This window comes from Oryzias latipes, chromosome 3, assembly GCF_053564925.1.
Source record: "Oryzias latipes strain Hd-rR chromosome 3, Olatipes_Hd-rR_3.1".
Lineage (NCBI taxonomy): Eukaryota > Metazoa > Chordata > Actinopteri > Beloniformes > Adrianichthyidae > Oryzias > Oryzias latipes.
Window position 1 is genome coordinate 30,692,831 of NC_136239.1, and position 23,795 is coordinate 30,716,625.

The 23,795-nt window shown below is 40.3% G+C and overlaps 1 protein-coding gene across 4 annotated transcripts in view; it reads left to right on the forward strand.

Moving 5' to 3' along the window:
- sema4bb (sema domain, immunoglobulin domain (Ig), transmembrane domain (TM) and short cytoplasmic domain, (semaphorin) 4Bb) overlaps positions 1-23,795 on the forward strand; it is a 59,785-nt gene that overhangs the window by 31,319 nt on the left and 4,671 nt on the right. For all 4 annotated transcript variants that reach the window (XM_020699981.3, XM_011492886.4, XM_078945306.1 and 1 more), the window contains 12 exons: positions 7,182-7,342; positions 7,427-7,489; positions 7,932-8,030; positions 12,201-12,312; positions 12,474-12,590; positions 12,993-13,150; positions 17,340-17,521; positions 19,212-19,362; positions 20,552-20,762; positions 20,852-20,967; positions 21,723-21,880; positions 23,232-23,323. In XM_020699981.3, coding sequence (XP_020555640.1) covers positions 7,182-7,342; positions 7,427-7,489; positions 7,932-8,030; positions 12,201-12,312; positions 12,474-12,590; positions 12,993-13,150; positions 17,340-17,521; positions 19,212-19,362; positions 20,552-20,762; positions 20,852-20,967; positions 21,723-21,880; positions 23,232-23,323 — 1,620 coding nt within the window. The remainder of the gene's footprint in view (positions 1-7,181; positions 7,343-7,426; positions 7,490-7,931; positions 8,031-12,200; positions 12,313-12,473; positions 12,591-12,992; positions 13,151-17,339; positions 17,522-19,211; positions 19,363-20,551; positions 20,763-20,851; positions 20,968-21,722; positions 21,881-23,231; positions 23,324-23,795) is intronic.

Sequence of the window (23,795 nt, forward strand, 5' to 3'; positions counted from 1 at the left end):
TCTGCCTGGTTGGTACACTGTTAAAATTGTAAGAATGCAATAAAAAGCTAGAATTTTCTATCTATTGAAGTTTAAGACTCAACTTGATCCAGAACCACAATGGTTACAGTTATGACAGATGTGCCTCTTTGCATTACAAATGTAAAGTTTTTAGGTTTTATTTTACCTTGATGATGCCTCTTTTTACTTTCTAGCATGTGAGCACACAAAAACTGTTGTGTCCTTGTTAAACCTGGCTGACGGTGAACACAGCTGATTAATGTCATCAAGATCTGTATGTGTCCTTCAAAGACTGTTATTAATCGACTTTTTTGTGTCTACAAGTGTCTGCATGTCGTTTCTGAGCAGCTTCAGAATGGAGTAATCCTTATGCACACATATATATCCCTGCAGCAGATTGCTCCTTCAACACGTAGTTTTTTCAGAGCAGCATTTCCATAAGAAAGAAGCATTATCACAAACCAAGACATAAACGGAGCGTAAATCATCGCTGCGGATAAAAGCTGGCGTGACTTCAGCTCACTCTTCATCAAATGCCTCTTCCAGAAGCTCACAGACACGGGAACATGAGGTGGAGGACTGCTTTCACAGGCTGTGGGAGTACTTGAAAGACCTTCAGCGCATGTCTGTCCAAAATGAGTGCACTTTATAAACTGCTAGCAGCCTCACTGATGCTCCACAATTCAACAAGTGTGCAATGGAAAATGAATGTGCAGACTTGTACTTTGATGGTTTTTTTGTATCTGAAGCAGAAACCATCTGTAATCTTCTGCAAGCCATCTGGTTTTTGATTCTGGCTAAACTGACACACATGGCTTTTTTTTTTCTCCTCTGATCCGCTTTGCTGGATCATGGATATCATGCAAGTCTTTAGCGGTTTCTAATGGAATTGCAGATTTTATCAAAATTCAATTTCTACTTTCTTAATTTAAAGTCCAACCCTGATCATCTTTTGACCTAGTCTAAAAGCCCTTTAATTCTGATAATGCTGTTTTTAGCTAAAAAAAAAAAAAAAAAACTGTCATTTTCTAGGACTTAGTTTCTGCAGAACAGCAGGAGTTCCTTCACTTCTGAGTTGTGGACGGGAACAATGACATGGAGTAAGGCTGTCCACAGTTCCCATCATCCCTTTGTGTACCGTAGTCTCTCTAAGCTAACATTATGCAACAAAAATGGCAAACGATATCAAAGCTATCCAGTCGTACAGTTTGGAGCCAGATGCCAGCTTGGATAAAGAAAACAAAGACGAACCAGATTGGAGCGGAGCTGGAAGCTTGTGGCTTGTTGTACCTACGACCTTTTTTCCGACAGCATTTTTTTCGTCTGCATTTTATTCAGAACAATCTTAACAAACAAATACTCAGAAATGCAATTTTAAATGTAATCTTCTTTATATATGTGTTCATGACAAAAATGCAACAAGAACATGTTAAAAACACCAAAAACACAGAATGGGTCTTTAAAGAATAGACGTCCTCTGTCGAAATGATGCAATCTGATAAAGTTTTTATTTTTTTAAATTTCACTTACTTATGTAGTAGAAGCAACAGGATCTTAGGACCACTTTGTGCAATATGACACTGCATTGATTAGGGTTGATCTCTTAAGCAAAGTAACATTTTATTACCAACCAAAGTTCCCTGACATTTTTATCAATTTTTCTTTTATTTTTGAAGGCTTATTTACCAGGAAAGACTCTGGAGGAGCTATGCCACCCATGACAAGCTCAGACATGTTTGTTTTGACTTGTGAGTAAAGAAATTATACCTGCCATCTGTCCCGCTCTCTGTGGGGTTTACAGTCTTGTTTGAAGACCTCACCGAGGCTCAACACAGCATCGCTCTGCATCTCACCGAACAAACACGCAGGACTTTAAAAGCTTTCAACTGCAGGCGATCGCCGTCCTCCTCTGCTCTGGATGCATGCCAGTTCAGCGTGTGTGAGGATGACGCCTGAAAGCCTTTAATTACAGAACAGCATCACATTTGACTCCAGCCTTGTTCTCCGCTTTTGGAGCCATGCAGCGCCGTGCTGCACTGACCTCATCCCTATTCCACGGGTGTTACAGGTTTTTCACTTGCTCCTATGAGAGCAAAGGAAGTCTTCTTCAAGATTTAAGGTCTCTTTATGGCTTTGTGTCACTCCCCTTTTGTGTTTTCAACCTGTAAACATGTGGCACCATGGACAGGTTTTTGATGAATAATCCCCTTTCATAGCAAACACGGGACTTGGACACTGTCAGCTTCTGTTTATTATCTGCAAGGGCCAGCTGTCTTTTGGCACGGCTTGCACAAGCTCACACACTTTAAGGTGTGAACACAATAGATGGCAGCTGCCTTCTCTAAAAACTATCATCACAGGAGCACATGAGCCTTTTGGCCTTACCTGAGAGGTGAAGAAGATTTTGCTCTCTCTCTGAATCTACCAGGTTTACAGACAGGCTAGATTTTAACTTTGAAAGTTTTCCTTCTGGCATTTGGTGTAAAAAAGGAAAGTTAAACCAATAAACATGAAGCAATGAGTTGCAGAAAAAGTTGTTTTTAAAAATTGTAAATAACCTAAACGACTGAATCGCAACTTAACCAAATGGACAGAAATAGAAACTTTTAGCCACTTGTCAGCTTCAAATGGCTAACATTTGTGTAATCATCAAAATACCTGCAAAACTGCTGCTGATTTGTAAAAGCTTTTATGAAGTTTGTTGTGGTCAAACCCGTCTTGACTTCTCGTTGAGGTGATTGGTAGTTATTTTTGTGTTTTTAAAGACTGACTCGATTATCTTTTGAGCTAATAAAAGGATGTTTTAACCAAAATGAAATTTTAGTTGTTTTGTTGAACATAGTTTTTGCAGAGTGTCAGAAGTTCATTAGAAATTTGTCTCCAAGTAGTGGGCAGGACCATTGGCGCAGAGCAACCTCGCCCCCCTCCCCGTTGTTGAGAGCTCTCCGTTTACCCTGCTTTGGTCCAGATGCCAGCTCAGACAAGGGACATGGATCAATTTGTCTGCAAATGGATGCATTGGAATGGAGCAGAGCAGGGAGCTTGTTGCCAGCCCAGTACATTTTCTACATAACAATTGTGCTCTTTTTTTTTTCTTCCAAACTGTACATTTTCATAATGATTTCAATAAAAAATATCGTACTCAGAAATGCAATTTTAAGGCTTAATTTTATTTTTACTCTTGTCCTCTATCCTGAGAAACACGCCACATGTTCTTAAAAACACAATTTACATCGGAGTGGGTCTTTTGTTTCTTCTACAAAATTACACAATTCCAGTTACACATCAGTCCCAAAGGAGGTACAGGAGCTTCTTCAGATTTTTTTTCAGCCCGGCTGCGAGTGAATCCCTTTGTCCTGGTTGATTTGTTGCCTTGTGGCTCATGCTGCCACAGTAAATCTGGGACGTGTTTATACTCGGCTTTTAGGAGCGTCCTGGCAGTTGTGTACCTACCAGGCAGTCAGTCCATCTCCCCACCCTTTTATAAGATTTTAACCTTTAGAAGAAAATGGAAAGTTGCGCCATCTGCCCTGGAAGATGATACCTGCACATGTGCTGGCAGGAATTCTTCATTTTGGGCAAAAATACATCCAAGTGCTACCAAAATCTGTTAAAAGGGTAATCCAATAATGAATGCACTGAACTGTGATTTCACTGAAAGGTTTTGGAAACTTAAAGCTTTTACTACATTTGATCTGTTTGGGAGTTTTTTTATGTTTTAGCTTTTAAAAGCATCACATTTATTGAAAAGGGCATGGAAATTACTCGAGGTACTTCCTGTATGGACGAAGCCAAGGAAGACACCTGGACATTAAATGGAATTTTTGAGAAAACTGAATTTTGAAAGTGAAAGACATGAGCTGTTGTCTGCTTTTAAACATTCTTGAAATTTTATTAAAAAAATTTTTTTTAGCTTGGAGCCAATTCTAGAAAAGACGTATGCAGAGAGAGATTTTGTGCAACTGCAGTATATTTGTGCATGACAATGTCAAAGGCAGTGTATGTTTTGTTCAGAGCTGTGCTGCTTTTAAGATGTTGAAAAAAAACTACAGTTGAAAAAAGTTTTTAAAAAAACTACAGTTGAAAAAAGTTCTCCATAAGGTAAGAATTAGGAAGCATAAACCAGTCTAACTTAGCAACACTTGTTCTAAATGTTTGACTAAGCACAGAAAATGTTTCCACACTACTTTTAAGAAAAAAGTTAAGAATTAAGTTGCATGAACACATTTCTGTCTGTATGTGCAAGAAAACATGTCACTATATATGAACCAGCCTCAATTTCTCACAAGTTAGGTGCCGTCTAAAATTTAACCTTTTTTCTCTTGCCCCACTTATTAGGACAGAAAATTCACAGTGAATGAAGGTAATTGTGTTGCGATTCTTGTAAATGACTGAAAAGGTAAAAGTTTCCCCTGAAGCAGACATTTTGTTCTGTTAAAGCATACTAACAGCACACCAGTTGGATCATGCTGTGCCGACGGCGCCACGGGGGGCTGATTGCTCGCCGACCCTCTATACATAAATTCTTTTTCTACCATTTGTGTCCACGTCTAACATGCACAGTGATCAGAAGGGGAGACCGTTTAGTCCTATTGATGATCTGTCGTGGCTTCCATTCACTGTACCATTTTCCATTCCTGAGTTCAGATGGCAGAAGGCGGTTCATCACCCAGTGTTTGGTGATGCCCAGAGCGATCATGGATACCAAAAGAATCAGACTTTTGAGCCAAATGAATCCTGTTAGAACCCAGCTGATGTGTTGCAAGTTGGTGCTTAGTAACTATGGATGCAGGCCTCCGTCGTCAAGCTGCAAAACGTCCTCATATGATTCATTGTTCCTCTACTACACCATGAGGACACTTTGACTTCCAGGCCTAAACACCTGCAGTGCAACCTAATTTACCACGTTAACACCAAAAATGAAGCAGCCCTAGCAGAGGTACCGACCCCAACTTAGTGACAGGCAGCTGATTAAATAGTGGGGTAATGAATACAAGTAGAGCCCGGCTGCAAAACGGTTCGCAGTTATCGCTGCTGTTTTTTGAAAAATCCACTGAGGATGAGCAAGGAAAAAAAATCCTTAAGCCTCCTGTATAGAATAAGTACAGTTTGATACACAGCACTGACATTTGCTCCTGCCCGACCTTCAGCTCTGATCAGAGATCCATCTCCGAGTACGCCGAATTTTTATTTTTCCCCTCCGTATGCACATTCTCTCTTTCATGTAGGTCAGCGTCTCAGCCCATTCCTCTTGAATATCATGACTCCCTCTTTGTTCCTGGACCTCACTCCTGCTAAGTGACCTTTCAGAGTTAAAGTTTCATGAGTTTTGTTCTCCACTGCTCATTATTCAACCGTCTAAGAAGCTGTCACTGTGATTTATGTCAGAGAGTTTTAATGTGCAGAGGAGAAGCTGCTTTTGGTTCCAGCCGACGTCCAAAACCCATGGGAGCCATGACAATGAAGCCACGATATGCCTTCCTGTTGAGAGCAGGGATGGCACTTCTTTGTCAGTTGCAGGGAGTCTGAAGATGCCTGTCTTTATGAGCAATTAGGACTTTTCCAAACACTTATTACACCTTTTAAATGGAACCCGTTTGTTGTACTCCTCCATAGGAACATTTTCTTGTTCTTGCAAACCCCTAGAAAACAACAAGTATTAGTATTTTTCAACTCCCCAACTCATTGAGTCCAGATGTCAAAGCAGTATAAAGAGATGAGGGTTGTTGAAGTGGAAAGGAACTAGGATTCGATTCTGGACGTGATAGCACAGCTGGCTCTGACTCGCAGCAGGAAAAGACGATCGTCTGCCAAATTGCCTTGTGTGTGTTTGTTTGCGAGCATAATGAAAAGTTTAAGTCACGGGTTGTAAACATTTATTGCACTTTTCTGGATCTCTCTGCATTATGCTTCACTATCTAAAGTGTTGCAGATAAACAAACCGCTGTGGGGTTTTTTTTCTCCTCATTGTCATCATCCTTCTTGTCGGAGTAATTGTAAAGTGGGTTTGCGTGTTTAGGAGGAGGATAGAGGGTCTTTAAAATGGCCCAACTGCGGGCAAATGTTGGTGTTTGTAAGGGTCAATTTGGAGCTGTAATCTTATTTGGATAAACAGATGGAGACTGTGACCCCCAGTGTTTTAGTGTGGGAGGGAGATGGAGTATGTTTAAATGTTTGGAGTGAGAGGCGGGAGATAAACATTTACAAAGATGGTCAAAAAAAAGGGAGAAATCTAAGTATGTAAACAAATGCCAGCCATCGTTCACATCCCATCTCCTCTTCTTATATTTTTCATTAAATTCTTTGTAAAATCCACACAGATACATCACTACATGGTACTGTTTTGACTGTAAGTAGACCTTTTGTTTTCATTTTTTTTATCACACTGAAAAACAACTTCCTTGGTACAAAAAGTAGTTCCAAATTCAACACAGGCCTTACAAGAGAACAACTGTTTTCTAAAGGTTTTAAACTTTTAGGACGTAGTTATTTTATGCTTTTTATCTTAAATTTAAAAAAAAAAGGTCTTTAAAGATGTGTGAGGATGTCAGAAGCTCCAAAAGTTTTTTTTGGGGGGGGGCAGAATCAGAATTAGGCTGGTTTTGACCAGAGGAGCCTTTGCTGCAAGACTTTGTGGTCAGAAGAGCACCAACCTGCTCAAAAAGTTCTGATTTGTTTCATAAAGTGCTTCGACTTCATGTGTTTTATTGAGGTTCATTGTTTGACTGTTGTGCTGCCTGGTTCTGCACCAAGTCTTTTACCAGTCCTCTGTTTTTGACAGCCAAAGAAGTTTGTTTCTTTGTGTTATGTCTCAAGCACGCCATGTCTGCATTATTATACTGAAATTATTCAGTATAATCATTTCAGAATCAATTCCACTTCTAAAATGGTTAGAAACACACCAGGTTGGATCTAATGATTTTGTTTTGAAGCAAGAACTTTAGTCTCAGTTTCGTTATATCTCAACCAGTCTGCTTTAGTTTTGGCACTTGAACCAAGAAATCATACTTTTATAATTCATTTAAAATGAATTTTTATATTTACTTTAATTCTACATCTAAATAATAGGTTTCTTTTGAAAACTCATTACAGAGAGAGTGTTGTTAATGTCTGTACTGTACAATTGTTTAAATAGGTATTGCTGCATTCCTTATTTATATCTTTCCTTCTGCCGTACCCAGATGCAAAGGAGAGATCAGCCAGGAGATTCTCTGTGGACGGCGTCTTCAATTACACCTCTCTGCTGCTTAGCCAGGAAGATGACATGCTCTACGTCGGCGCCAGGGAGGCCCTGTTTGCCCTCAGCCTCTCAGACATCAGCAAGACCAAGCTGCAGAAGAATGTTAGTGTGGCAAAACCCATCTTCCGATTCAGACTTGATCTGCTTTATGAGCGTTTAAAAATCGTTTTTTTCCCCCGTCCTCAGCTGACATGGGCCACTCCTACAGAGAAACGAGAAGAGTGCAGCTTTAAAGGCAAAAATCTCGAGGTGAGACGTTTTTTCTGCATTCATTATCTTGTATGCCAAACTAATGAAAGTCTCCAGCAGAGAGCTGTGTGCTGATAAAGCTCTCCACCAGTTGCAAATAAATGCATCAAGTGTGCAGGTTCTCTGGGGAACCGCTCTTTCTTCCTCTGGCTGTCAGTTACCTCGTTGTCATGCCAGCTGTTGTATCCCTGGGCGACAAGCTTCGGTAATCCATGAGCTGCAGTGTACAACTCCTGTCTGTGTATTACAAAAAGCTCTCCAGGCAGCTGCAGTGTGATGCTGGGAGGTTTTCCCACCCATGCTTGAAGAAAGGGAGATACTTTTCCAATCGCTTCTGTCAAACAACACAGATTTTTCACATTTTTTAAAGATGCTATCAAGAATGTATAACCTGTTCTATCCTTTTTCACGGACCTGGCGTTCTCCACTTGTTCCCTTTCAGACTGATTGCCTCAATTATATAAAAATTCTCCTGCGGCTGAACAGCACTCATCTCTATGTGTGTGGCACCTACGCCTTCAGTCCTGTCTGCGCCTACATAGTAAGTAATGACCTCTCAATTGTTCTCATGCTAGGGCTGATTTTCCTCCCGTTATTAAACAGAAGGTTTTTTTTTTCTTCCTCCCACAAAGAGACATTTGAGTCTTGATACTTTTTTGCAGTCAATCTCTTAATTCCCTCGAGTGTGTGTTGGATCTGTTGTTATCCAAGTGGAACTAAATCCTGCCGAGACTCTTTAGTCAGATGAGTCAACAGGGGGTCGGCGAGCTTTGTGCTTTCGAGAGAGAGAAATCTGTTGATCTAGGAGATGAGCATATTTACAAAGGTTGTAACTGTCTCAAAAGTTCACATTGATTTTCTCTCATGGGGAGAGAGTTGGGTTTGGAGACTGCTCAGTTTAGAGCAGGACGTTCCCTACTCCACTTTGACGTCAGAGTCATTCTAAACCGCAGGATTTCTCAGACTTAAAGTGACTTAAACAGAACCCTGAGCCGGGATTCCGGGCAAGTCTGAGTCCTGCCAGTCTGTGCGAGCCCTCGTCCTGTTGACAGAAAGCCCCGCCTCTGCGTGTGCGTCTGTGAGCGCTAGTGTTCCTAAAAACCGACCTGGGAGATGCATAAAATTAACAATGATAAACGTTTCATTTTTTTAAGCTTTTTTCAAAACAGTGTCCGATGGTTTGTGAATGTAACAGGACACTGTTGCACCAAACAATCGAAATGACAGACATGAGTTAAAACAAACTTCTGCAGTGCGGAAGCATTACAAGGATTTTTCAGAAATCAAAGGTCAGTCCATTCCTCCCCCTCCATGGCTACTGAAGCTGATTTATTGCAATAACTTCTGTTTGCATTTCTTTATCATTAAACATTTCTACAGTTCACACGTACTTATCAGCATGTGGTTACAAACTGTAACCACATGGGGGGGGGGGGGGTATTTTTACATTTTTCGTTCTTATATAACTGCTATTCGTTATTTTGCTTTTTTCATTTTATTTCCCAAGTAATGGTTAATCCGCGATGATCCAGTATAAACTGAGGGAAGTGACTTTAACAGAAAAAGTAACAAGCAAGATAGAAAATTAGTGTAGTCGCTCCCGCACTTAATTAGTGAAGTGGACCGGCGGAGCGCGGACTTAAAGCTTTGTGTTTGATGGGAAGGGGGGGGGGGGGGGGGGGTACATGAGCGGTATGTGTGGGAGATTTAAGACTGCGATCCGTTCCGCAGCTCTAGGGGTACAAGCAACCGAACTCAGAACCGGGTCTAAACGTGTGTCTGAGCACAGCTCGGATCGTCAGCACACACAGCGGTTTGAGCATCAAAGCAGAAATGTCGCTCAGTCCTTAGAAAACATTCAAACAATCACGTGGATTTGTGTTTCCAGTCGTGTCCCGACTAAATAAAGGCTGATGTTATTCTTACATGTTTACGTGCAGCACCACCCAAAGCTGATGTTGTTAGCCCGTGTTAGCATACTGCTAATCCTGGCTCCGTTCAGAAAAAGCACTGACCACACGGATTAAAATTCAAATGATGAGCGAACAGGTGTTTGATAATAACCGTAACATTATTAAAAGCACGTTTAGAAGATCATCTCGTATTTTACCGAGCTGACATGTCAATATATATAGCCGCTCGGTGCTGTTATCGTTTTGTATTGAATTGTTACATTCAATAAAGTTTGGAAAAAAAGCCGCTCGGCGGAAGTTGTATCCCCTTCCGGTTTTCAAACTGCGCATGTGCGAATACTGCGCATGTGCGAATGATTTATTCCGACGGAAAGTGTGACCTTAGTGAACGTTTTTATATTCTGAAAACATTTTTCTGGGCCCATCTACACGGTTGGATTCTAATCCGACCATTGATCCCATCAAGATATTTTGTACATGTAACCGCGGCTTATGGTGTCGACGCGCAACGTGGCGGGGGCGTGGCATCACGATGGTGGTCTCTCCATCGGGATGTCAGTCACCCATCACGATGGACGATGATATCGTCCATCGGCACAACCCTACTTCCAGTGAGCTTTTAAAAGAGCATGGCTCATCACAGACGGGCATCAGTGACTCATTTGAAAGAAAATAGTCTGCCAGGAGCAGCACTAGACAGCTGTAGGTCATGAACAAGCTGAACAGTGAGAATAAGAATGCTGTAACTGACCTACAGTACTGATGCTGCTCATCTTCCAACACTAGTTCTTAACACCAGGACAGTTCCGTGACCTGGAATCACATTGGAGTGGAATGCAGGAAAAAGTCACACTTTATATGTTTTTTTTTTACAGATAAAAATTCTGACTACAGAAAAAATCACACAGAACAGCTCTGAGGAGAGAAAACAAATCATGGAGAAGAAAACCAGTTGTCGTACATTGCTTCTGAATTATACCGTGGTCCGGGTGAATACTCAATTCTGATTGGCTGCTGAGTGTGGATTAAAAAGCGTTTATCAAAAGTGATAAAGCACACCTAAAAAAGAAGTTCTGGTCACATAGCTTAGATGTTCTATATCACTGCGCTGGATTCTTTAAAACAAACTTTTGCTTCATCACTTGGACAAAAACGAGCAGTAAAAGGTGAACTTTCTCTGTGAACTGATGCTTTATTTAACCCATCGTGACGATCAGCATGTATATCGTTTTCCTTTGCTGCTGCGGTCGAGGTCGGTGCTGGCTCAGTCAACTAAGCGGTGGGTTGTTGTGTCACTGTGACAACGCACTGCAACATGTAGCACAATCTGCTTTTTGTAAAAAAGCGATCTAATGCACACTTCGTTGGCCATAAACCCCCTACATGATTGATCTAATTAAGGACTGTTTTCAAGTCCTCACTTATCTGCCTAAACATGCCCTTAGTCTGTAGCCACAACGTGTCTCAGTTCAACCTGTTTGTTTCTGAATTTGTCTGACTTTGTGTATTTAATGTTATTTTGAATGTTGTCTTGTGTCCTTGGGTGTCAGAAAGGCCTACATTTCTAAATTTTAATTATTACTTTCTGGCTGTATATTTATAGATGAAACATTTTCTATTCTTTTTATTTGTTTTAGATTTTTAAGTGTGAGTTTTTTTTTTTCCTCACTTGAAATTCACAGACCTGCTTGTTTTTACTTTGGTTTATGTGTGCTTCTGGACGGCTGGAGAGTCTGTGTGCATTTACACTGTAGCACATCACATCAGGATTGACTTACATGTGAGATAACCCAGAGTTTGTTTGTTTATCCACATCTAGGCATCATTTTAAAGACAGCTGACTCTCTGGGGAACAGCAGGAAAGTCCAGTTTGAAATACAAATCCAGTTTCTTGAAAAAATCTGACAAGTTACAAAAGCTAACACAAAAATAATTTTGTGAAGATTTTTTTTTTTTTTTTTTGCAACACAATTATCTAAACAATGTCACCAAAACGATCAGATTAGTTAATGAGTAAAACTACAGAACTATCTTTAAAGATGTTTTCTTTGTTTTAATTCCTGACTTTTGAAAAGATTACAGCATTAAACTATTTTCCTTTTTAAATTTCTGGCATTTGGACCATCCCAGTAAACTGAAGATTGTTCATATAAACTTTCATTTCCATTCTCCAAAATATCATATATCTGGCTACACCAATTCCTAATGTCTAGATTCAAAACATAAAATTATAATGGGGTTCATTTGAGAAACATCTTTTAAAACAGCTGCTTGATGGATTATCCTGTATTAGTAAATATAACATCCAGGGACTATTTAGAGAGGGAGATTAAGGCAAAAGAGTGAGCATTTGTACAAATGGGACTGTAAATGAGGGATCAAGTGATCTAATTCTGCAAAACTCCTAAAACATTTTAGTGTTCAGTGAAGCTCAGTGACTTGTGTGTTTAAACTGAGTGTTGGTCTAAAAAGCATCAAAGTCGAGCTAATAAGACAGTTGCATTTACTTTTGTCTTGGAAATAGTTGATACCATTAAGGCATTTAGGATTTTATCCTCCAAATCAAAAAATGGTAGCAGAATTGTTTAAAAAAAATGAAAGATTTGTATTTATTTTTAAAGACTAGTATATCATAAGAGATTGTTTAAAAGTGTCCAAAAGTGCATAAGATCAAAACCTTGAGTATTTAAATGTTGATAGGAAGGTCCGGTGGTGCTGCTTGACTTTGGCCTACTTGTTCACTGCAAGCAGAGTTTTAATTGGACTGTGCCTGAGGGACGCTTGCTGTTTGTCTCCAGAACACGTCAACTTTTACACTGGAGCGGGACGAGGCGGGGGAGGTGACGATGGACGACGGGCGCAGTCGTTGCCCTTTCAACCCAGAGTACAAATCCACTGCCATCATTGTGGGTACGTAGAAGTGCACGCACTTGGAATTAATGACTTGAGCTTACAGATACCTAAGCTCATCTTTAAGTCTTAAATAAGTCATCTTGTGCAATAGACTTCTGACAGATTTTTTTTTTAAATATTAAAATCCACTTTAACTTTAATCCTTTCTGTCTTTCCAGATGGGGAGCTGTACACCGGCACTGCCAGCAACTTCCAAGGGAACGAGCCAGTCATTTTCAAAAGTTTGGGTCAGGGAACTTCGCTGAAAACTGAAAACTCTTTAAAATGGTTGCAAGGTAAACCATCAGATTTCTGATCCTCTGAGAGCAGTAGATGACAGTAGCTCCACATAGTGGCGATCATGACTGAGGCGAAAGCAAAGACGGCCCCATATCGCTTGAAAAAAAACACCTTTATTTAAACTGGCAACTCTAACAGTTATGTTTGTTCCCATTTTATGTTTTCATAACAGCTTTTTCTACAATTCTGAACACTTTTTGTATTAGGGTCACAGCTAAGATTAGGTTGAGTTTTATAATTTCCACTTTCGGCTGATGATGTCAGGCGTCATCTTGTCTGCAGCCAGCTCCCTCCTTCACTTTTTCCAATCACTTCATAATCAAACAGATGGCAAATCACATTTTTGGTATGAAAATGCATGCATAGTTCACTTTTTTTGGTTTTCTCTTTTTTTCCAGATCCAATCTTTGTCGGGTCATCTTACATCGAGGAAAGTCAGCCCGTAGGTAACCCTGTGAGCGACGACGACAAGATTTACTTCTTCTTTAGCGAGGCAGGGAAGGAATTCGACTTCTTTGACAACACCATTGTGTCTAGGATCGCCCGCGTGTGCAAGGTAAGACATGTGAAATTAAAGGTTGGGTGTTTGCTTCAAGCAGCAGCGATTGAACTTCCTTTTCCTAATCCTTGTATGACTGCGTCTGAACAAGGCAGGACGCACCCACGTCAAAGTGCATTTGATAACGAACCTAGCTGAAGACAAGCCCAGGGATGCAATGGAAAAAAACGTTTCAGCTGTGCTAAAGCTTTCTCTGTTCGTCTGCACAAACTTATTTTAAACAGATTTTGTGTCCCCCCCCCCTGTCTGAATCATCACCTCCCCTCCCTGGCCTGCCTCCTGTTTCTCTGCAATGTCATACTCCCCCTCTCCTTCCATCTCGGCTCACAATGTCAGCTGCAGTCGTCCATCCCACCAGCTCTTTCCCTTTCTCCCCCAACCCTTTGAGCTTTGCAGCCGTTATTAGTATTCAAGGGTGCTTCACTGCGAAATGAAATGCTTTTTCCTCTGCCCTTTTTTTTATTTTTTATTTTGCAGTCAAAGCATGCAAACTCAGGCAGATACAGAGGTCGCCCCCCCCCCCCCCCACCCCACCCCCACCCCCACCCCAGTCTGAGGTTTTAGTTTAGTTGATCAACCTGGACGATCTGTTGCCGACTCTGTCCTTTTTCACTGGTCATCAGATCAATTAAAAGACTTGAGAAACTGTGGTGCACTCGGCCTTTCTCCCCTGATGCCTCTTGTTCACAGAGGCAGTAATGTGAGTAATCGCAGTGACTGCATGTAATCTCTAGTGACAGCTTAATGACTTGGTCCTGAACGGCTCTGGCGCTGAGCGCTGCGGCACCTCTTGCAGTCAGCAGAGCACCTCCTGGGGTCTATATATGGAAATCATTGACAGAACGGCTCACAGATTATGCAGTTTAGGTGTGCATCAGAGGCAGACCAGCCCCGTTTCTTTTACTGGAATGCAACAGCTCACTTTTTCCTGTCTCCTGTCTTTTCAAGTCCTGTTCTGGTGATGCTGCATTTTCTTTGCCATCCAGCCGGTGGTAGTGGGGGAGGGGGGAGGATAACGACCAACCTTAAAAAACTACATTTATTTTTCAGTTACTACTACAAAAATTTCTTTATGTGAAAGCACAATAAAGTGTTAAAGACCCCCTTTGATGAAAATTGAGTTTTTGATGTTTTTATCGTGTTCTTGTAGCATTTTTCTGATGATGGGGGGCATATAAAAAGAAAAGTAAGCTAACATTTTGATTTTATCTTTTATTTTTCATATTCAATTTGATGTGAATAAGGAGCAGATGAAAAGAGCTTAGTTCTGATGATGAAAACATGTTGGCTGGACCACAAGCTCCCTGCTCTGAGTTCTAAGCAAAAGGGAAGGGAAGGGAAGGGTGGTGGGGTTGCTCTGTGCCGTTCAGTCCCGCCCACAACTCAGAGGCAAATTTTTAATGAACTCCTGCCACTCTGCAGAAACTGTTAGAAAATGACACTGGCTTTTGGATTTTTGCTAAAAATGACAATTATAATTAAAAGTCCACTGGGAACACTTTTAAAGTGGATCAAAAGATGGACTTAAAGCTCCTACTTGATATGTTCCTGCAGTTCTCCCTGTTCTCCACTTTCCATACAACTGCTGATAGTGAAAAAGTTCTGCTATATCACAATAATCATATATTTGACCATGGGATTCTGTTTCCATAGGGCAACTGGATGTTAAAAGTTTATCTACAAGAGGCTTTGCTGCTTCATCAGTTCTGTCATTAGCAAGCTGTTTTTATCAACTCTTTCCTGCTAGCAAGCCCCAGATTGAACACATTTTTGTGACAGAAAATGTGCACTCCCATTTTTGTATGTGTACTGGGTAGAGTCCGTGTCGGAGCGTGGTTTTATTTCACATCTGAACCCTCTGGGATGTTTAGCTTTGTCTTGGCAGATGCTCCGAGAGATAACACATTTAAGATGGATAAAAAACTCTTAGGTTCCTTTTTTAACTAAAATTTAAACTGTTTTTTTTTATTTTGTTTTTTTTTTCCATCTGCTAAACAAACCTGCTTCTGAGTTGTTTTTTTCCCTCCTTTGCTATCCGCCCCCTCCCTTCTTCCACTCCCTCTTTCTGGTGTTTATTCAGGTGTGCTCCCTGAAGGTCTGTGGAAAGCAGGCAGATTATGAACTCTGTGCAGCAGCCTTTTCCTTAACTCTCCACCACTCCTGACATTGACAAACATGAAGAATCTTGAGTGTGATTAGAAGTGTGAGAAGTACGGCTTGGATCCTGTTTTTAGAGTGCGGCCACCAGATTGAAGCGGCTGAAGCGACTAAAACTACAAGCCGGCGCTGTGAAGCACGGCAACAACAGCCGAGGACAGCTGAGGGAGCTGGAATGTGCTCTCCTGGCTACAAGCACAGCCCTCAGATCCTGCATCAGACCCAAAAAGGTTCAGCTCACTCAGCAGCATAATTGTTCACTGAAAGGGGAGTTTTTTTGGTTGGTCTCAAAGAAGGTCCGCTGCTTTGGCTGTCGTTCAGAGTTGTTCTTAGAGGTGTTGAGGAGATGGTTTGGATCTCAGACGGGGAAACGATCTTCAGACTGGGCAAAGCCACTTGTTTTTGTCCTGCTCCTCCTCCTCCTGCTTCCTCCTCCGGTGTTTTCCTGCTCGTTACATTCAAGAGCGATGTCTTTGGAGTGTGTTTACAGAGCCTTTGAAGATTGCTGGTCCTGGCAAGTCAGCTGATAACTGTTTATAGGAGATGAAAGAGGCGAGGGTACCTCACCTTTGGCATCAACTACTGACTTTACCGGTTATTAATGAATGCATAGCTGGTTTTCTTTCTTTCTTTCTTTCTTTCATTTTGTCTTTTAAGGATGCTACCTTTTCATAAATTATGTGTGATGTAAAGATATAATTTATGATCACCACATAAAGAGTTCTTGGGAATGGACATCAAAGTTTATGCTGTTAAGTTGTCTAGAGTTCTATTTTTTTATTATTTCCATTTTTCATGGGTTTTATCCACAAAGTTATCTTGTCTAAAGAGGTCATCAGTCACCAATGTCATCATAATATAGTGTTGACAGCGCCCTCTAAAGGGCAGAAGGAGAAATGCAACCTAATTAATGAATTCCTTCAGCTCTGTCTAAAGATAATTTATTTTGCAGCGTGTTTACAGTCTCTTTTTCCTCCCAAAAGTGCTCCCAAAAAATTGGGCAACATCTGCCATGTATTACATTAATCTATATTGATGACTAAAATGTAAAATATTCTACCGGCCCATTTTTCGATTTTAAGTTTTTACATTAAATGGTGAGTGGATATACAAGAAAATCTGCCATTTCTTATGACATAAAAATCACAACAACAAAAACCTCCTATCAGCATTGACTGGAATATTTCAAACAGATTTTTTTTGGTTTCCTTCTTTGGGGTTGTTACATTTTTTTTAATCTTCAATAGATTAAATGACTCTTTTGCACCATAAGTAAAAATGTTTGTGTCTTTTACAATCCAGACTTTTGTTGCACATTTTTCATATGTGCATATGTGTGAATGGGATGAAGAATAGCTTTTTTACCTGACTCATTTTGATTTCCTGTTGTTCCACCACATTCTCAATTTATCTTTTTGTTTGATAAGTACCTAGAATTATTGCTGCAAACAACTATTTATTTTCTTTTTAGTTTTTACATGGTTTAAATGTTTTCAATTGTCAACTTGTTGGATCAAAAAACATAATTTGTGTTAAAATGTCATCTTAAGCACACATTTATGAAAACCATTATTACAGCGTCTCACAAAACATGCAGATTGGATCATTTTTCATTTTTAGTGCTCAATGATCCCTTCAGACAGCAAACTGAAAACTTAGTTCATGAACTCCTGGAAGTTTTTTTTTTTTTTTTAACCTACCCTCTGTTGTTTTCTGGGAGTCCTGGCTGATAGAAGCTGAACTGAAGGCCACACTGTTCTCCTTTCTCTCTGCAGCTGCAGCCTCTTTAATCTTTATTCACAGCAGAGTGGAGTCTTCGGCATCTGCTGCCAGACTCCTGCCACAGCATCACCTGCGTGTGAAAAACACATCTCTGTATCTGCTTCCACTCCGTAAACTGAATCGTCTACTACTACCCCCCCCCCCCCCCCCCCCGACAAAACGCAACGATTGTGAGCTCTCAGGCTCATTTAGATTTAGTTTTTTTTTTAAAAGGACATCATTTTAAAAATGCTGAATACCTTTTTAGGGTGATAAGGGCGGGGAGCGAGTTCTGCAGAAGAAGTGGACCACCTTCCTGAAGGCTCAGCTTCTGTGTTCCCTCCCTGATGACGGCTTCCCCTTCAACATCATCCAGGACATGTTTGTTCTTAAGCCGGTGGGAGACAGCTGGGAGAGCACCGTCTTCTACGGTGTCTTCACCTCTCAGTGGTGAGCCATTTCACATCTTGTCAGAAATGTAACTCGCACACATAATGGTAAAGAGAAACGCCATCAAGCGGTTAAATCACTGTAAACACAGCATCTTCTGTCTTTGTCTTGTTGCTGTGAATGTGTTCCTGCATTATAACCATGAAGCAGATTTCACATAAAGCTCCTTTGAAGTTTGATGATGAGGTCATAAAAGATTTTTAATGTTATTTCTGACCGATGTCGCCTACATGCGATTATAATCATGACTTGGTTGAAATGTGCTGCCTGCAAAAAAAAGTCACAAAACCATTTAGTTATATAAAAAATACACAAAAGAACCAATTATATGTTAAAAAAAAAAAAAAAAGAATTTCTTTAAAGAAAGATTGGAGGGGATCAGATTCCTTTTTCCTTTTATCAAATAAAAACTTGAAGTCATAACTTGGGAAAAACTTTGTCAGTTAGTTCAGAGCAGTTTCATTTACTAAAACAACGGTGTTTTTTTCACTGCGCTAAAAGAAGCCATTGTTAGTCGTGCCAAGAGGATCAAATGGAAGCAGATGATTCGCTCTGGTGACCCGTAAAGGGAGCAGCCAAGAGGCAAAGAAGAAGTTAGTCTTTCCAAGAGGCTCTTCCCTTGGCTCAGAGGGAAGTGGATGCAATGAAAATACGTTTGTTGTTCATAAAAAAAACGACCACATTTCTGCAGAGACACAAGTCCAAAGGCCCGGCTGCGTGACTGGAAGAAGCTACGCTTATGACCATGAAAAAAAGTATTTTACTTCTCTGCTGCAATGGAGACATTGAGAAGAAAAACGAAGCAAATCGAGAATAAATCGAGACATCCATGGGTGTCAGAAGTGGAAAGAAGAAAGTATGAAGACCTATGAAGAACTGCGTCTTACAAAATGACTACCGGTAGATTGCTAGAAAATGCTTAAAATCTTTAATGATATTTCCTAAAACGCCTGGGTGTCTCAAATGTTAAAATAATCAGACTGGAAAAATAAAATACAGTTGGAAACTTTGATGATTACTGAGTAGCCAAATTGTAAGTAACCTGATTAAGAAATCAGGGTTTTATGCTTAAAGTTGGATCAAATTTTATGACTATATCAACTTTATTTACGGAGAACTTAAACTGCCTCCAACAAAAAACAAAACATTACCACAACACATAGAACGACCAATATGTACATGGATTTGTTTTGAAGTTGCACTATTATGACACAGACGGTTCATAATCAATAAAATAGAATAAGTTTACAATCCAGTGGAATAAAAGAACAAAAAAGCACATAGAGGAAGACCGACTAACCTGAAGTGAATGATCGTTCCAAAGTCTTGGAAGTTATCTGGCCTTTATTGTTTTTTGTCGTCTTCATTGTTCTGCGCAAAACCTTTGCAGATGTTTTTCTTTTTACTAAATAATTATTTTTAGTGATTTGGATAAATAAATAGCAATGTTTGGTGATCATTCTTCTAAAGATCTTCTGGTCGTGTCTGTCCCTGTAATATTCGGAATTCTTCATTGTCCAAATTTAATCATTCTTTCATGAAGACATATTCTGGTTCTGCCAATACTTGGATTGAAATTTTTACTTCGATTTCTTTATCACACCTTCCACTTTTTTTTTTTTTATAAGCAGTTGAAGGTGTGAATGCGTTCTGCTGGGGCTCCAAACATTTTTTCTCTCTTTGGTTGCAGGTACAAAGGGGCTTCAGGGAGTTCTGCAGTGTGCGCTTTTAGCATGGCACAGGTTGAGAGAGCCTTCAGCGGCCGCTATCGGGAAGTCAACAGAGAGACCCAGCAGTGGTACACCTATAACCACCAAGTACCAGAGCCACGACCCGGAGCGGTGAGTCTTGAGGGAAACATCCTGTGACTAACAGCTCAGACTAATGTTCCATCCTCAATCAATACCAACTTTGTCCACAAACATAACATTGATTTGAGGTTTCTGCTTGATTATTTGCTTAAATTGTGCTTATTTACTTGATTTCTATGCACCAAATCAAATAAACTAAGACAAATTAGCATATGAATTTGAATAAACTACTTTAAATCTATGCTTTCAGGCTAATCACCCTTTCATTTTGTGATTTATTTTTATTATGCCTGACACAAGATTTAATGTTTCAAGGTCAAAGTCCTTCAAGCTGATTAAGGGTCGCCAGTCTCATTTCAATTCTAATACTCTGACAAGTTTTGTCAACAAGGACATGTATTTTGCATTTGACCTTATTTTTAAATATTTTCATTGTCATTTAAAGAATCGCTCCAATAAAAATGGTACCTTTGGTGTTTTTAATGTTCTTCTGGCATTTTTCTGATGGTGAAAGATTAAGTAAATTAAGCTCACCAGTGCATTTCTGAGTATTTATTTATTTTAATTGTTGTGAATCAGGATTAGAAGAAAAATTCTGTTTAAAAAAAAAAGGGCAAATTTGTGGCGTAGAAAATACGCTGGATGGACCAAGAGCTCCCTGCTCTCTGCTCCTAGCTCTCAGTGGCAGGAGGCAGGGATGCTTAACGCCAGCGGTCCCGCCCACATCACTGAGGAGAATTCCTAAAGAACTCCTGCCTCTCTGCAGAGACTGTGTCCGAGATGGCTTAAAACATCATAATTAAAGGATTTTTAGAACAGGTCAAAAGATGAACGGAGTGGGACTTTAAGAGAAATAAAGGAAACACAAAACAATGGAAAAACTGTGCAGTTAGTGGTCAAAACAAGCAGCGAGTCCACATTTGCGCAAAAGAAGACTAAAGTTGCCAAAAAAAGTTTTTTAGAAAGTTATGCGAGAAGAGACACTGAAAGCTGTTTTTTCTGAGCTCAATATGGAAATTGAAGCACCACAGGAAGTCATGACTGATTAGCACAGAAACTCACCCAACTTTGTTCTAAAAATGCAATTCAACGATAAACAAGTAAGCAAAAAAAAAAGAAGCTATTTCACTTTTCAGAATAAATTCATGCTTGAATGCACTTCCTGCATTAATCCAGGGAGTTTTTAGAGCGACTTCTCATCTCATTTATTCCTTCACAGTGCGTGACCAACCATGCCAGGCAGCTGGGTATTAGGTCGTCTTTGGACATGCCTGATAAAGTGCTCAACTTTGTCAAGGACCATTTCCTGATGGACAGCGTGATCCGAAGCTCTCCTCTCCTGCTCAAACGTAACGTGCACTACACCCAGATTGCTGTGCACAAGATCCAGGGCATGGAAAGAGCATACGATGTGCTCTTCATCGGAACAGGTGCGGGGGCCTTTTAAGGATTTAACAAATGAGGAACACAGAGTCACTGCAGAAAAAAGGCCTGATGAATTAATATTCTTACTCTTTAGATGATGGAAAGCTCCACAAGGCCATCAATGCTAATGATAAGATGCACATCATTGAGGAGATGATTCTGTTTGCGGAGCCTCAGCCTGTGCAGCACATCGAACTAGATCCTCAACGGGTAAAATATTCTCATTTCATACTTCAATTCATTAAAATAATTTAACAAAAAGGATGTTTCCATTAGTTACTTATTTTATGGGTTTATATTAAGCTTTGGGTTGGCTCTAATTCTCTACTAATAAGATGGAAACAATGTTTTCCTCTCCTGGGCTTATTGCTTTTTCCTGCAAGTTATAGCTCTCTCTGGGAGAGAGTTTATTATTTCATTTGGTGTTTTTATCCAGCACTAAACTTCCACTGCCTTTTCTTCCTTTATTACATAAAGATTTGTTTCTGGGCCAAAGCAGAGCTGCAACCTTATCTGCGATTACGTCATTCTGATAAAGTCTGAGATTACTGCCATCAGCATCATCCTGGCTCCAAATACAGACGTGAAGGACTGAGTCCACACGATGTCTCTAACATGCCAGCAGATAAGCTGTCCTGAAAACGTCTTTAAGATGGGAGGGGGTGTAAATGACCCCAACATGGCTGGGGGAAGTTCATGTGTTAAACGCATTATGGCATGAAAAGCTGCAAAAGGAAATGCAGAAAAGACAGCGCTTTGAAAGAAATGTGGTCTTTGAACACATGATGTTCAAATTACTTTGCTGGATTGAAGACAGAAAACAGCTGGCCGCTCTTTTGTGTAGATTAGACTCTTCAGTTGTCTCAAGCAATTGTTTCAGCATGGTTTCTGAAACTGGACCAGAATCCTCAGCCTGCAGGCTTTGTGGGTTGTGCTCACGCTCAGATGTTCCTCCCGATCTGCAGGGGCTGCTGTTCGTGTCCTCGTACTCTGGGCTGGTGGAGGTTCCTGTTGCTAACTGCTCTAACTACCTGAGCTGTGGAGAGTGTGTGCTGTCCAGAGATCCCTACTGCGCCTGGACTGGGCGGCTGTGCCGAGACGTCCGAATGGCGCCACCTGACAGGTGAGAGGTGCAGTGCAAGTATGCTGAAGTACCCTGAAGTGATCAACAGAATCCAAATGGTTGTTTGCATCCACACCTAAATATGAAAATAAAGCATATGAATGAGGTAATATTATCAAATACATTTTCACGTGTGCAGCAACAAGAATATTAACATTTACATGTCTTTAAGCAGATTGTCGACACAGATAATTCATGATACTTCTTTGACAACAGCTGTTGTTCAGCCAAAAATAAACGCAAGATCTCACAACGAACTTCAACAGCACTGCACTTTTATTTAAAGCCCAGTTTATCCTTCACAGCGATCAGCTATATCTACAAATGCGTGTAGTTCACACCAACGCCTGGTTTTGCTTTTGACTGTCCGCGATAACTGCAATGAACTTCTGAGTGGCATTTATACTTTTCAAGCGATGCAATTTTCTCAGGCGTTTATTTTTAAGGACATCTTGATCATACACTTGCTGTGTCTGCGAACATGCAGGTACATGATGGTACATGAGGAGGCAGAGGACGAAGTAGTATCATTGTCCACTAACCACAAGTGGGCAATACAGAGGCAAAATATATAAATAAATCAAAATAAAAAACCGGGGGCAAGATACATCTTCCCAGTAACTCGCTGTATTTTCTATCTAGTTCTCTATTGCTCTGTCTGTATGTGCACTTAGTTATTTCTTAACTTCTTCAAATAAGTTTTCCTCATCTGCAGTGTTGAGAAGATATTTTTCTGAACAGAATTTGCTCCATGATTGCATACTTTAATCGCTTGAAATAAATTCAGGTTAAATGATGTGATTATCAGGCAATTGCACGACGGATATAAAATTCCAGTCACGAATGATGTAATCAGCAGGTGTTACATTTTCCAGCGATCGGGGTGATTCCACTTCGATGGCTGTGCGACCAATCCGACTTGAGCAATTACAAATCACTTTGAAATATGAACCAGGCCTTAGTCACACCCACTCCATAGGACCAGTCAGAAAACAGTTTTTGCATAATCGCCAAGACAAGAGAAGCAACTCCAAGAACCCTACATTAGGAGATGCAGTGAAAACTGAAGCCATTTTTGTCCTCCAGAAAACAATAATCTCGTTTTTTTTTACCTGAATTTTTACACTTGTTTCCTAAGATGTTTGTTTTAAAAAAAAACTGTTTTCCTGTCAGTTCTCCCTCAGTGCTTCAGTTTACAGTCATGTGTTTGAAAGAGCCATTTTTAAAGCCAGATGAGTTGTCCTGATGGAGCTTTCTGAACCAAATCCATAGAATAACAGAGAATGTGAATCCAAATAAGGTGTCCTGCACATCCGCTGCTCTTGCTCACCCTGTTGTTTTTGTGTCTCAGCCATTGGCAGCAGGACGTGGAGGAGGCAGACACATCAGCCATTTGTAACAAGACTGTTCCCAGCCCCAGATCATTCAGGCCAGCAGCTTCCCGTGAGTGTCCTCCCATCTGCACATGCTCTCTAACTGTAGCACTGCAGCTCAATTCTGGCTCTCAAAACACATACTTAACCTCAAAGAAACATGACATCTTTGAAAAATGAACAAAGCCCTTTTTTAGTAAATAATTTATGTTTCTGTATTTAGGGGGAAATTGTGCTTGCTTCTTTATGAAGAGAAACCGTCTTTTTACATTCAATATCTTTAATGGAGCCAAAGTTTTCAAGAGCTTGTAGCTGACTTTTCAATAAACTGGGGTGTAGTTTGATTGAAAACCTCACCACAGTTTGGCACAGACAAAAGACAAACACACAAAGCTTGATTTCTGATTATTGTGAACAGCACAATACTTTTTTAAAGAGTTGAGAAGTTGTTTGGAACTAACAAAGCTTCTCTTCTGCGGAGCAAACTCCAATCCAAACTTCATTCCAGAATACTGCTGTACTTTGGAGGCTTTTCGCTAATT